General features: G+C 37.2%; 1 protein-coding gene across 4 annotated transcripts in view; it reads right to left on the bottom strand.

Annotated features, from left to right (window-relative positions):
• The window catches only part of plce1 (phospholipase C, epsilon 1), an 83,171-nt gene that overhangs the window by 41,395 nt on the left and 28,782 nt on the right, over positions 1–12,994 (bottom strand). For all 4 annotated transcript variants that reach the window (XM_008436706.3, XM_017310983.2, XM_017310984.2 and 1 more), the window contains exons 6-7: positions 4,887–5,074; positions 3,634–3,776 (exon numbers count right to left, since the gene is read on the bottom strand). In XM_008436706.3, the coding sequence (XP_008434928.2) occupies positions 3,634–3,776; positions 4,887–5,074 (331 nt within the window). The remainder of the gene's footprint in view (positions 1–3,633; positions 3,777–4,886; positions 5,075–12,994) is intronic.

Here is a 12,994-nt window from a genome sequence, read left to right as displayed (position 1 = left end):
AATCAGATTGTCCTTTTTCTGCAGTTGTGTGTACTATAAAAAACTAAAAAATTAAAAAAAATCCCAAAGGTTTTATGTGTGCAGAATAATAATAAGATATTTAGTTGGGTTTATTGTAATTAATTACTGCTTGTTATTTAAATTTTACAACTCTGAGACATAGTTAGTTTGGCATGGGGTAATTGAAATACATATCCATTAGTTATGAGCATTTAAGTGCTGGGTTTGAAAACTGCAACCAATGAATGACAGTTGTGAAGTGTATAATGAGATTATAAAACAAATCTAATAATTTAAACACTTTGACCAAAGTAAAACCCATCGATGTCTACAATCTCACAATAAAGAATGTTTGTTTTATTGAGTATATTTAGAAATACTACCCATTTAAACAATATGTAATCTTAAATCTTTGAGACTTCCCTTTGCTTTTACTCCCCACAATATTTGCTGTCAGTGAGTTTTAAATACTGGAATGCCACACAATGTAATGTGATGACTGAGCAAAAGAGAGACAAAAAAAAGACGGAAACACAAAGAAACACCAAAACTGAGCTTGCAAGGATTGTAGCTTGAAACTAAGTCACACACTTCCTTTTCAGCAGTACGACACAATAAAATATGCTATACAGGAAATGATCTCAAGACATGTCTGAAATAGCCTTTTGCAGATATTATTACTTCCAAATCCCAAAAGTCCTCTCAGATTGTATGTAACATGCATGAGAAAACATGCAGTAAAAACACTTTTTTCCTGTGACAAATATATTTGGAATCTTAAAACATGGCAAAGAAAGAGAAATACACTAAAAATGTCTTTCATTTGACATGACTCAGAAAAACTGACATTCTTCAACAGACAGCGTCTCCTCGACAGAGACATTTTATCATCATGTTTGTGTACGAAACTCTTCAACAACCTGTTCAGAAACCCAACTACGAATAAGTACATAATACATCTTCATCCAAATGGACAGAAAATGTCCTGATGCTAACAATAGTTCTTACAATAAACACTTAAACTAGTCTCTTCGGAGGGAATAAAAATCTTAAGTTTTTCCTTTCTCCCCTAGAAAGCATGTTTATTATCTGCTGAATTGCATAAAAAAGATCAAGGGTGAACGAAGCAGCATTTTTCTGCAGGCCTTAAAGATTAGAACCAGGTTATTATGCTGAAACACTGACAAGAAAACCGATACCAAAAATGGAAAGCAAACCACACCAGCACTGTGCAAGTATTAAACTCTATCAGAAGGCCAAGTTTTAGAATAATTAAACTTCATAGATGGAAACAGATAACTTTCTCAACCTTATGAACAATAACTCAACTTTCCAATGCCACTGAACAACTGAGTACTTCACTTAAGCAAGAAAGTGTATCTGAATCTACAAAACCGTGCCTAAAATATTTGAAGATATGAAACATTTGAATGTGATAAAATGCAAAAACAGACATTTTTAAGGGGGTAAAGACCTTTTTACTACCTTATGAACAAAAAACATTAGTTAGTAGACTGAACTGACGTATGTCACATTAAAAACGTGACTTTGCATTGCGCCTCTGATTCTTGATGCGTCTCAAATCATTTTCCTTCTGCACCTCACCAGCTCTGTTTGGTTTGCTCCAACATCCACACGATCAGAACACAATGTTATGCTGAAGATATGCACTCTGTATGTGTCCAACTGCCTGCCTCTAAACGTGCTAATAAAAAGTTAGCACAACATAAAAAATAAAAAGTTATTAACATGACTGATAACACTGCCTGTCAAATAAAAACAAATACAGAGATTAATAATTTTTCGGTGCTTACGTGAGCACCAAAGTGCATGTCTCCATGATCTTGCCAGAGACAGCCAGTCCCCTGGATCTGTGCCAGTGGAAATTAATGTCAGGATCAGCTTACATTTAAGTCATACGTAATGTCATTGTTGAGAAGGTGGACAACCCAGCAACAACTCGACTGCCTTGATAGTGAAGTCATGTTGAGTGAGAAAGAGACACAGAGGAAACGAGTATGATGGTGGTGAGAAAAAAAAAAAACGACATTTGGATGACATTTGTTGAAGTTTTTCCAGAGTGCCTTGTAAAAAGTTTTATAACGACCATAGAATGTAATGTTTTCTTTTAGGAATTTGTGTGACAACCCAACAAATACACAACATAATAGTGAGGTGAAAAGGTGGTAAAAACTAATTGTTTTGCAAATAAAACTCTGAAAAAGTCTGTCATTAATACATATAAAGTTACACTTTAGTTAAACTAACATCCTGAACAGATCCATCAAACTGTAAACTAGGGCTGTAAAAACAAAAGCACAGCACACTTTTCAAACTTTTATACTTTAAATAAAGATAAAATGACATCACAAGCAGCATCAACAGATTACCAATTTATTTGTAAGCACTGTTTTTGTCTTGAGTACCCTTTCTCCAGAAATGGCTGTTATTGTGATGAGTTTTATTTAGTTTATTTTCTAAAGAAGAACTCAAGAACCCATTTATTGTTTTGTGACCCCAAAAGGTGTCACAATCCTAAATTTGAGAGCCATTAGTCAATCACAACGTAAAAAAAATAAATGAATAAATAAAAAATATCACCATAAATGATCACCATCATTTTTTGTTTTGCAACTACGGTGATTTAAAATGGTAATAATACATCTAGAGCAGATAAGATCTTTCCACCTTCTTCCATATCCCACCACAAAATCTTTAAGAAAAAAAAGAGAGAGCATGTCATGGAAAGTGAAAAGAGGGTATAATGAGGAAAAAGGACAACAAGGGAATTACGTGAAAGGACCGAAAGGAAAAGGGCAAGCAAAGGAATCAGCTGCAGATCCCAAACAAACCAGATCCTCCTGTGGATGTATCATGTGGGAAAAGGGCAGAAAGTAGAGCAGGAGACCACGAGGGAATACTGAGAACCACAGACATCCCTCAGTCACTTCTGCTCCAATGTATTAACCTCTTCTTTTCAACAAATGCAACAGCTGATTATTATTAACCCTGTTAAATGTGAGTTACTTTAGCACACCTGACAACAATCATGGCGTTATAAGGAATAAAGGTACAATAAAGAGTTTTTTCCATTCAATTTATCAATCTGGTACCAGATAAATCCAAATGTTACCTCAAAAGATATTTAATTTAAATTAATCTGAGTGATTACAATAAATCCAATCAAAAACTCAGTTTCAAGGTCAGTTACATACAATCAAAATCAAAAATGTTTGATACTCCATCTAACACAAACTTCCTATTTTAATAGCATCAAACACCAAATACACCTTAATATGCAGTAATTTGTATAGTGGAAACTGTCTTAACACTACCACAGAAACCAATCTACAGTCTCACTTATTAGATATGCGCTACAAAAAAAAATGTTCACAGCAGTAATAACAGAAAAATTCTGTTAATTAACTTCCAATTGGTAAAAATGTATGCAAGGAATTGCACAAGTTTGTACAATGGTCAGAAATATACACCTCCACTAATCAGGATAACTATTTATATTGAAAATGTGTACCTCTATCTGACATTATCCCAAAATTACGTTTACAAAGGTTTCGCTCCTTTTTCACAGCAATGTGAATGTTTGTACCTACATGATACAGTATAAAGACTCACCTTTTAGCACAGCGTGGCCGTTGGAGCACGGGGGTAATGAGAAGGGAAGAGATGCCCGAGCACCAAGGGAAACCGTGGCCTCGAGGAAAGCTCCAGTGAGCAGGGAACACAGCAGCGTCTTCTGGTCGCAAGCACGATATAATCTGGAAATAAGAAGGTGGTATTTGGTATTTTAGTCTAAACAGTGAAATCGATATCTACTAGAAACGATGCTATCCGCATTACAGCATCCATATGATCATGATTGTGAGATATGGATGTGCACTAATCCGACATGACAAAGGGAAAACAGTTATATTTGAAGCAAACTTTAGGGATACAAACATGTACAGCTAGAATATGTCTAATGTCAAATTTGCTGCAGCACATCACATGGTTTTGTGTATGACAATACCACAGGAGATTGCAGCATTGGGAATAATTCACATTTAGGTTTGCTCACATCCAAAAAAAAAACTAATTCTCATCTTCTTGATCAAAGTATAAAACAATCTATGTAAATTAAAGTTATATTCAACAGAATAAATATCTTGTACTGGGCAGTGAAAGGAATAATTCATCTGAAGTCAGAAGATGAAAAAGAAAACAAAAGATTTAATGCAACAACATGAGCTTGTCAGCTGCAAACTCAAGCACATGTAATTTGATGTGCATAATCTATCCAGTTATTACACTGCAGTTTTGCATAGTGTTTTTTAAGGTGTTCATACGATGCTAATGGTTTTATGCTAATCAATACAAATATGACTGGAGCAAGATGATCCAAGAGGGAAAAACCTTTAACTATTAATTTAACATTGGATTCTTCTGAGGAGCTTTGAACCGGGATACAAATGCTGATGTTCCAAGCAAGATTTTTCTTGCTTCTTCTCTGTTTTGATATGACTTGTTGATAATTTGGCTCATAATATGCCTTAATTGAAGTTTCAACGGGTCATGTTTAGGCAAAACTTACAGAAAGAATTGTCCCATTGCTTCTTAAATCAACTACTTTGGTTTTAACTTTGCAATGATTAATAAATATGTTTGGTTTGGCTCCAGCTGACCGGGTCATATCAAACAGAGAGGCTGCAGCAGCGACCTCTAGAGGCTGTCTTTTACCGCCATTTTACAGAGACCATAAATGACTTGACCTTTCAAATCTGTTATTTGAAAGGTCACAATTATTTCATACTTTTACATGTCTTTGAGAAATGCTGCTTCAGAAATTGACCAGACTGACAATTAAAGCAGAAACGAAAATGTTAACAAACCTATGTGGATGAAAAGGCTGGTAACACCAGGGATTAAAGCAGGTTTTCAAGTCCAGTCCTACTGGTGTGGTAAGGTGGAGTGGACATGGAGACTCCCTGAGACAGGCACATCCAGGCTGAGATGACAGAAGCTTTCTGGAAGGATGAATTAGATTGATTTCTTCTCTGTCCTGCAAACAGCTGGTGACCTGTCAAAGGAGTAATTGAAAAGTAGATCAAATTTCTATAAATAATTTGGCATGAATCAAACTGGAATGAAAGGAAGGGAGAAGTTCAAACCATCTCTTCCATCGATCAAAATGGGAAAGAATCATATCCCTAACTCAAATGTCTCTCTGCCAAGCTTCCTAACCATATGGCCAGATAGAGATTTAAAGGGAAGCAGCAAAATCAAAAGAGGTGGATTAGCAGTACTTGCCAATAGCTGAAGATATGGTACAGGACATATTTAATGTGGAATATCATCTTTGACGCCTGGAAATTGAGCTGTTAGCATCTAATGACAGTTATGAGACTGTACTACAGTAACAGTCTTCCATCAGAGGTCTCTTCAGATTAGCTGCAAGACAGACTGCTACTGGAGATTCCTTCCTGCCTATCACCATCCACAAAGACTATCTGAAGATACTTGAATGGTATGTGTAACGACATTAAATTTTCCTTATGGAATAACATATTTTTTAAAGGATTATAGTGATTTTCTGCTCCTTACCTGTAATTAAGCCACTTTTATTAACAAAAATATAGAAAACACATTAGATTAATGGGTTAATTGTTCCTTTTTTTTTAAATGAACTTGATGTGCTTTCTTCCAGAACTTTCAACTAACAGGAAAACCTTTAAATCAGAAGGCGCTGTTATATTGACTCATGTGGTAATCCACAGAAGCAATTTCCTTTAGGAGGAACGGAAGTCGATGTGTGAAGAGAAATAATTAACAGAGAAACATAACTGTGGCACAAAACAGATGGAAGGTGGGGTGTAAAAAGCATCCACACAGAGAGGCAGACAGATATGTAGCTAAACAGTGAAAACAGATTGAAACAGGCCTGGGATAAAAGAGAAATCTCCATAGACCTGTCAGAATTAATATTTTGATCTCCAGGATAACACCCCCTACAGTTCACCTTTTGATCATTCAATTCTTGGAACAAGATCCATGTAACAAAAGGAAACAGTTATTGAAAACGATTGTTTTGTTCTTTGTCCTTGAGTAAAGCTGCAGACACTCTCTCCTGGTACAAATTTCAGAGAAAAGCCATTAAGACAACACTTTGCGGCAAGCTAAATGGGCATTTATGCCTCCGGTGGGGACTGATATTTCAAAAATTGGACCAAATCAATGTTGGTGAGGAAAAGGGAGATGAGAGCAATAAAAGTTTAATGGGAAAACACAGTTCCAATGTTATGACCAGGGAAAGTGTGCCTCTGAACCTTTTCATATTAGTGCTGACAAGAAAAAAAAGGGGGGGTGAAAGGTTAATAAATTTAACTTCACATTTCATCCTCAATATAATCACTGACTCGGAACGTAGAAATGTCAGACAATAACACACATGGTGCAGATGTGGGGGCCCTGCAAAATATTCAAACCTATTGAACTTTTATTGTACTTTTATTTTTTACATTTCCTTACATTGTAATTACAACTTTCAACATGTCTAATCAGTATTTGATGTGAAAGACCAACACAAAATGGTAAATAACTGTACAGTAAAACAATAAGAGTACACTGTGTTAATCCCTGTATTGTGCAACATCATGCAATCATTAAAGATTGCTTGGAAGGCTATTATGTTTTAGGCTCACTGCCCTCTTTCTGTGTATATGCCAATTATGCATAAACATAAACAATTACATCTTTGGCCAGTTGCAAGGATTTTTCCATCCTTTCAAGACTTGAAGCCAACATCTGATATAGATTTTATTTATCAATATACTGAAGAACACAGAAAGTTTTATGGAGATAGAGATGATGGAAAACAAAGAAAATGGAGAAAACATGGATTACACTGATAAAGTATTTTCATTGCAATATATATATATATATATATATATATATATATATATATATATATATATATATATATATATATATATATATATATATATATATATATATATATACATGTAGGACGGTGTACTGATATAGTGTTTTCAGCCCTATTTACTGTGATGCTCCAAAATAAAAGTGGAATATATGGTAACTCTGGAGAGGCTTTAGACGGTCACAGTGACTAATATTTACAGAATTTGACAGTTATTTCTCGTTATTTGAAGATTTGGAGGTCCTGTGTGTGGAAGAAAGAGCTCACCGAACTAATAAGATCAAAATCAAACATTTTAGCCTGCTAGCAAAGTGTTATGTGTGGCTTAAAACAAATACTGCTGAATAACTCTGAAAACACAAATTCTACCGTGACGCATTGTAGCGGCATAACGACGTGAGAAGGCTCTTCTTCAGGAACAGGGACGCTGGTCTAAGCTAAAGTGAAGATGGAGCTAAACACAGGGCAATTCTGGAAGAAAAGCTGTTAAAGGCTTCAAATGACTTGGGGCCATGGTGGAGGTTACGTAAATACAGACCCAATGAGGTAATTAGAAAATTACTGAAGTTATTATCACCATTATCATTCTTGTCTATAGCATAAAAATCACTATAAACCGCAAACAAGTTTCTTGTTGAAAGGTGAAAAAAGGTTCAATAGGTATGAATACTTTTCCAAGCCACTGTAGTTGTTGGCTAACTTGCTGTCTCGGCGGGATGGGTTTCCTGCATGGGTGTAGGCCTAGCTGTTGTCAGATCTGAGCCATCCCTGGGGAAGAGAGACATACCAGCCTGCCAGCACGTTTATGAAGGGAGGAGGAAAGAGGGGCTGAATATGAGAAACAAACGCTTACATACATGAATCACTACTACAAAAAGTTCTGCGTCAAACATAGGTAACATGTACGGCTATTTTCCCCATATTCAGCGTTGTTTAGTTTGTATCTCTACCAAAAAATTTTTTTAATCTGATAAATTAAAGATTTAACAATGACAAACAACAGAGGACTAACTGTTGTAGCTTGAAACCACAAACGGGAAGAAATACAGATTTTGTTTTGGTATTGAGGAATGCTCTCTAACTGCACAGTGAAAATCAGCTAAAACTATATGGGGATTATTTATTTTATTTTATTTTATTTTTTTCACTTCAGCCCACTTAAGGTTTTTCCTCCTGTAATCATTTCTCTTTCTCAACCAAAACAAGCAGTAACACAGAAGCCTCCAGTTTGACTGAGACGAGTAATGAACCAAGAAAAACTGCAGGTCAAAGTGTTTATGTAAAAATGAGCCTGACTCCAAAGGACATGTTGGGAATGCGGTGCTGCTTTTGATCGACACAGAGCAGCTGGCTTCACACACAAACAAACAAAACACACCGGCTTACAAGTTAATTCAGGCTTTCAGCAAAGATCCCAGACTAAAAATGTAAATCCACTAGTTTTGTAGTCGATTTGTTCATCCATCCATCCATTCTCTTCCGCTTATCCGGGGTCGGGTCGCAGGGGCAGCAGCTTCAGAAGGGAGGCCCAGACTTCCCTCTCTCCAAGGCGTTCCCAGGCCAGCCGAGAGACATAATCCCTCCAGCGTGTCCTGGGTCTTCCCCGAGGCCTCCTCCCGGTGGGACGTGCCCGGAACATCTCACCAGGGAGGCGTCCAGGAGGCATCCTGACCAGATGCCCGAGCCTCAACTGGCTCTTCTCGACGTGGAGGAGCAGCGGCTCTACCCCGAGTCCCTCCCGGATGACCGAGCTTCTCACCCCATCTCTAAGGGAGAGCCCAGCCACCCTGCGGAGGAAACCCATTTCGGCCGCATGTATCCGTGATCTCATTCTTTCGGTCATGACCCAAAGCTCATGACCATAGATGAGGGTGGGAACGTAGATCGACCGGTAAATCGAGAGCTTCGCTTTTTGACTCAGCTCTCTCTTCACCACAACAGACCGTTACAGCGCCCGCTTCACGGCAGACGCTGCCCCAATCCGCCTGTCGACCTCCTGCTCCCTTCTTCCCTCATTCGTGAACAAGATCCCCAGATACTTAAACTCCTCCACTTGAGGCAGGACGACCCGCCTGACCCGGAGAAGGCACTCTACCCTTTTCCGATTTGATTTTTTGTAATTGCTTTTGATTTTATGTGGAGACATTTGTGATAATGCAGCAATAAATAAAAACAAAACTGGAATATGTTTATTTTTAGTACAGTAAATATAAAAGTAAATGAAAAAGTAAATAATAGGCTTTTTTAGCTATGAGGTAATAATAGGAGTCACTTTTTTAACACGTTCTAAGATTATTTAGATCCAAAACGAGGTGCAGAAATGTTTGGAAAAATTGCAAAATAAAATATAATTTAAACAAATTAGCTCCATCTCCAGCTCTACAGGCCTCAGTTAGCATGGTAAATGGCAATGTTCATGACTGCACAATTAGAAAAACGATAAACGAACTAATTGTCCGTCATGAACTTTGTCATTTTTGATGGACCCCATAAATCCTCGGATCTAACTTTTGGGTTTTTCTCAGAGTTTCTCTAACCACAAATGTGGGAAGATTGGCTGTTTCCCTTTTTGGGATAATTGTTCTGTAGAACGACTGAGTTCAAATCTAATTGTTTGAAAATGAACTTAAAGCAGTCATGCTTGCTTCTCTCTGGTCATTGCTAATGTCTTTCCTGCTTGGCATTGGTCTAATATACTTGTCCTCCACAGATGCCTGCTCTTACAAAGCTCAATTATGGCCAGGTAATCAAATGCAGATTATTATTTAATTTCATAGCCTATTAAAGCTTAGACCATCATGAAGCATAAAAGCCTAGAATTAAAAGAGGGAATGTTTTCTTCTTCTCCTGACTTTGCGTAGGCAGCCAGGAAGCACCCTGATTCTCTATGTAGCTACGGTCACAAGAGACACTAGGGCAATAATTGTGTTTAAGCTCTATTACATAAGTGGTGTGCAGGTCATCCAACATCAATACATCCGGCATGTCCTTTTTCATCTTAGATTACATTACCAGTGATCTTGCATTTCAGCTAGTTAGTAGAACTCAAGCTGTATTAAGACAGTTGCTGCCAATAGAGGATTGTTGCTCATATTGCAGCGTGTGAACAGGAAACACTAATGGCTTAAGCTCTGTACATGAACATTAAAACTGTGAGGGGCAGCTGCACAGGTTCAGTCCAATCCTCTTTTTGTGTTGAAACTAAATTGAACACCAGACAGTGTATGTATTTAATAGCAATTGCGACAGTAGCAGAATTTCAGTTTCTTTCCTTTTCTTTGGAAGAGTTGTTTGAATACTCACTCCACAGCCTGCACTGAGTCCCATTAGGCAATTTCTCTGCCTGGCAACAGCCTTTCTCGGAGAGGATTAGCATGGGGAGACTGAGAGCCATGACAGACTCCTGAACTTTGAGCTGGAATGCACATACACAAAGACACACTCATAGATCTATGCACATGCTAGAAAGCAGATATGCAAACACTTTGTGACTTATGCCGTTATGCATATCACAGCAGATGCGTTCAGCATGTATGAGCACACAGGACACATGAGACGCTTAAGCCATCCGCCTGAAATCCAGTCACTCGCATCTTAAACGTCTTTAGTTTTAGCTCTGTAAATAGCTGCAGACAAATTCACTTACCAACCCTCTCTGTGTCAAATCTGTGTTTCTTTTGATCAAACACACACCAATTTTCAGTCTTTATTATTTAATAGTTATCTATATAGAAGCTATAATACAAACAGCTGAGCTACAACAGTGAAGCTTTCCTTCCATTTTTTTTAACTGTACATGAAAGAAGTTGCAGAAGGCCACAACATTTTAACTGGTAATTATATCATTAAATTAAACACAAGTGCTTACATGGGATTAAACAAATCACATTAACCCAAATCTGCCCTCAGACACTTTCTCCCACAGGGCTAATACTCGAAGGATAGAAATAAATTGTTTTGTTAGAAAACCGCTTTTAGAAGTGCCCCACAGAGCAGAGAGGTTGGCTCAAGTTGCCCAGAATAATTTGGTGACTAAAGCAAAGAAAACACATCTTATTTCCTTGCTTTGAGTTGGGCTTTGGCAAAGCAGCAGAAGGCTTTTGGTTTGATAATAAAGCTTGCGGGGATGCACCCAGAAATCATCTGGTGACCAGAGTAGACCAGAATCAACTTGAACGGTGGAAAGTGAAAACCAAAACACTTATTTTTGTCTGGTCTGTGAACACAGATAGATGAGTGGCCAGTTCATAGAAGTGAAAACACTTTGGAAACTATTGTTTTTTTAATTATGTTTACCACAAATAGTTCTTCCTCCGCAGAAAGTGTTACAGCAGGAAGTTTAAATGCAGTAAAGCAAAGTTCCTTAGATTTGTCTGTTGAAGCTTTTGACCTTTGCTAAAGGTCTACGTTTTCTTGGGAAAAAGGATGTTTAGAGTTAGCAATGCTAATAATGGCAATAGTTCTAAATGCTAACATGAGCTGCAAAACACAATTTTAAATGTCACCTAAATCATGTCCTTCATGGGTTATTAGTAACGCATTGTTTAGCTGCAGAGCTGTGTAACCATGACTGCTCTCTCACACTGACAGTGAAAGGTTGTCTCTAAGTGACTGTTGACTACAACAATTTGATCAAACACAGTCATACTGTTTCTTCTGCAAACATTAAATTATAATTTGGAGTTTATCCTTTTGTATGATCTTGGTCTATATAGTATGTCACATTTTTTTATTTTATACAAATAAAAATGTTAGAGTTACAATCGGTCCTTTAAAGGAAATTTTTTGTTAATTTGTTCAGCTATCTCTGACTAATTACCTGGAACATTTTATTGTAGTAAGTTTAATTCATTGCAAAACTACTCATTTGGCTTTTATGGAGAAAATAATATCTTGGTTTTTTTTTTTATTTTTTATAATTTTATTTTATTTATTTAAGACAGTTCCACTTTCAATTCAACCAGAAAATGCCTAAATGAGTTCAACAATATCTCTTAAAAGAAAATATAAATATTGAAAATGGTATTTAAGTTCAAACTTTGATCAGTGCATTTAATAAGTAATTATTAAAATATGGCTGCTTTTACTATAGACTTACTAACAGGCATACTGGAAAAAAGAGCAGCTTTTAATTAATTAACCATTTGAAAAGATGTGAGTTCAACCTCAAGAGTCAAAACAATGAAGCTCCTGGTCCATGCCCTTAGGACAAAACAGATTTTTTTAAAATATCATACTCCTTCAGTACTTCACAGCTTCTTAGTGTTTCTGCTTAGCCCCTAAAGCTATGCTCACAAAACATTTTGAACTAATTATGAGGTTCAGCTGAATAAATCAAGCACCTTTTTCCAGGAAAAACGAAAACTCTAAATCACTGTAAGATTTAGGTCTTAGGCAGACCTTATTCCAAAACCAAACCCCATCTCCATGTGCTGTATTTCTCTTCTGTGAAGTGCAAGCAGAGCACAAAAATCTCTCATAGAATGAAGAAAATATGTAATCTGCCAGCCCAACGGGACAAGGATGTTTAAAACAGCTGGACCCGGCGCTGGAGCCAGGTATGTTCGGCAGCTCTGGTATCCAGGCAACCTAACACTGTAACCAAACCCATACTAAAGATAATCAACCAAATCAAAAGGCAAGACAAGCACACCCAAACATGCCAAGCAGACATCCTCACTTGGATTAAACTGGGACTGGGTGCTTAGGATGTGCTTCAGTGTTTTGCAATCACCGCCTCTGATTTATATGCATGTGCCGAGAACATAACTTCCCCTCAAATAGAAACTATTAATCCTGCTTTCCGTGACCAACGAGGAGACAAAGAGGAGACAACCTCTCTCCTGTATCCTGTTCTGATCTAACCTATTCTTCCATCGCTGCCTTCACAAGGTAATGTTTCCTCTCCAGCTCCCTCTGCCTGTGCAGTCTCACGACTGCTTGAGAGATTTTCTCTTTTGAGTCTATCCAAGCTGTGCATAGTTACTATGAGAAGTATTTAGTTGCTTATTTTTCACTTACAACGAATTACTCTAATGCAAGAACAATTTGAAAGCATTC

The sequence above is a fragment of the Poecilia reticulata genome, chromosome 19, assembly GCF_904066995.2.
Source record: "Poecilia reticulata chromosome 19, P_reticulata-male-v2, whole genome shotgun sequence".
NCBI lineage: Eukaryota > Metazoa > Chordata > Actinopteri > Cyprinodontiformes > Poeciliidae > Poecilia > Poecilia reticulata.
Note: the sequence above shows the minus strand (reverse complement) of the source record. Positions and strands in the feature narration are given on the sequence as shown.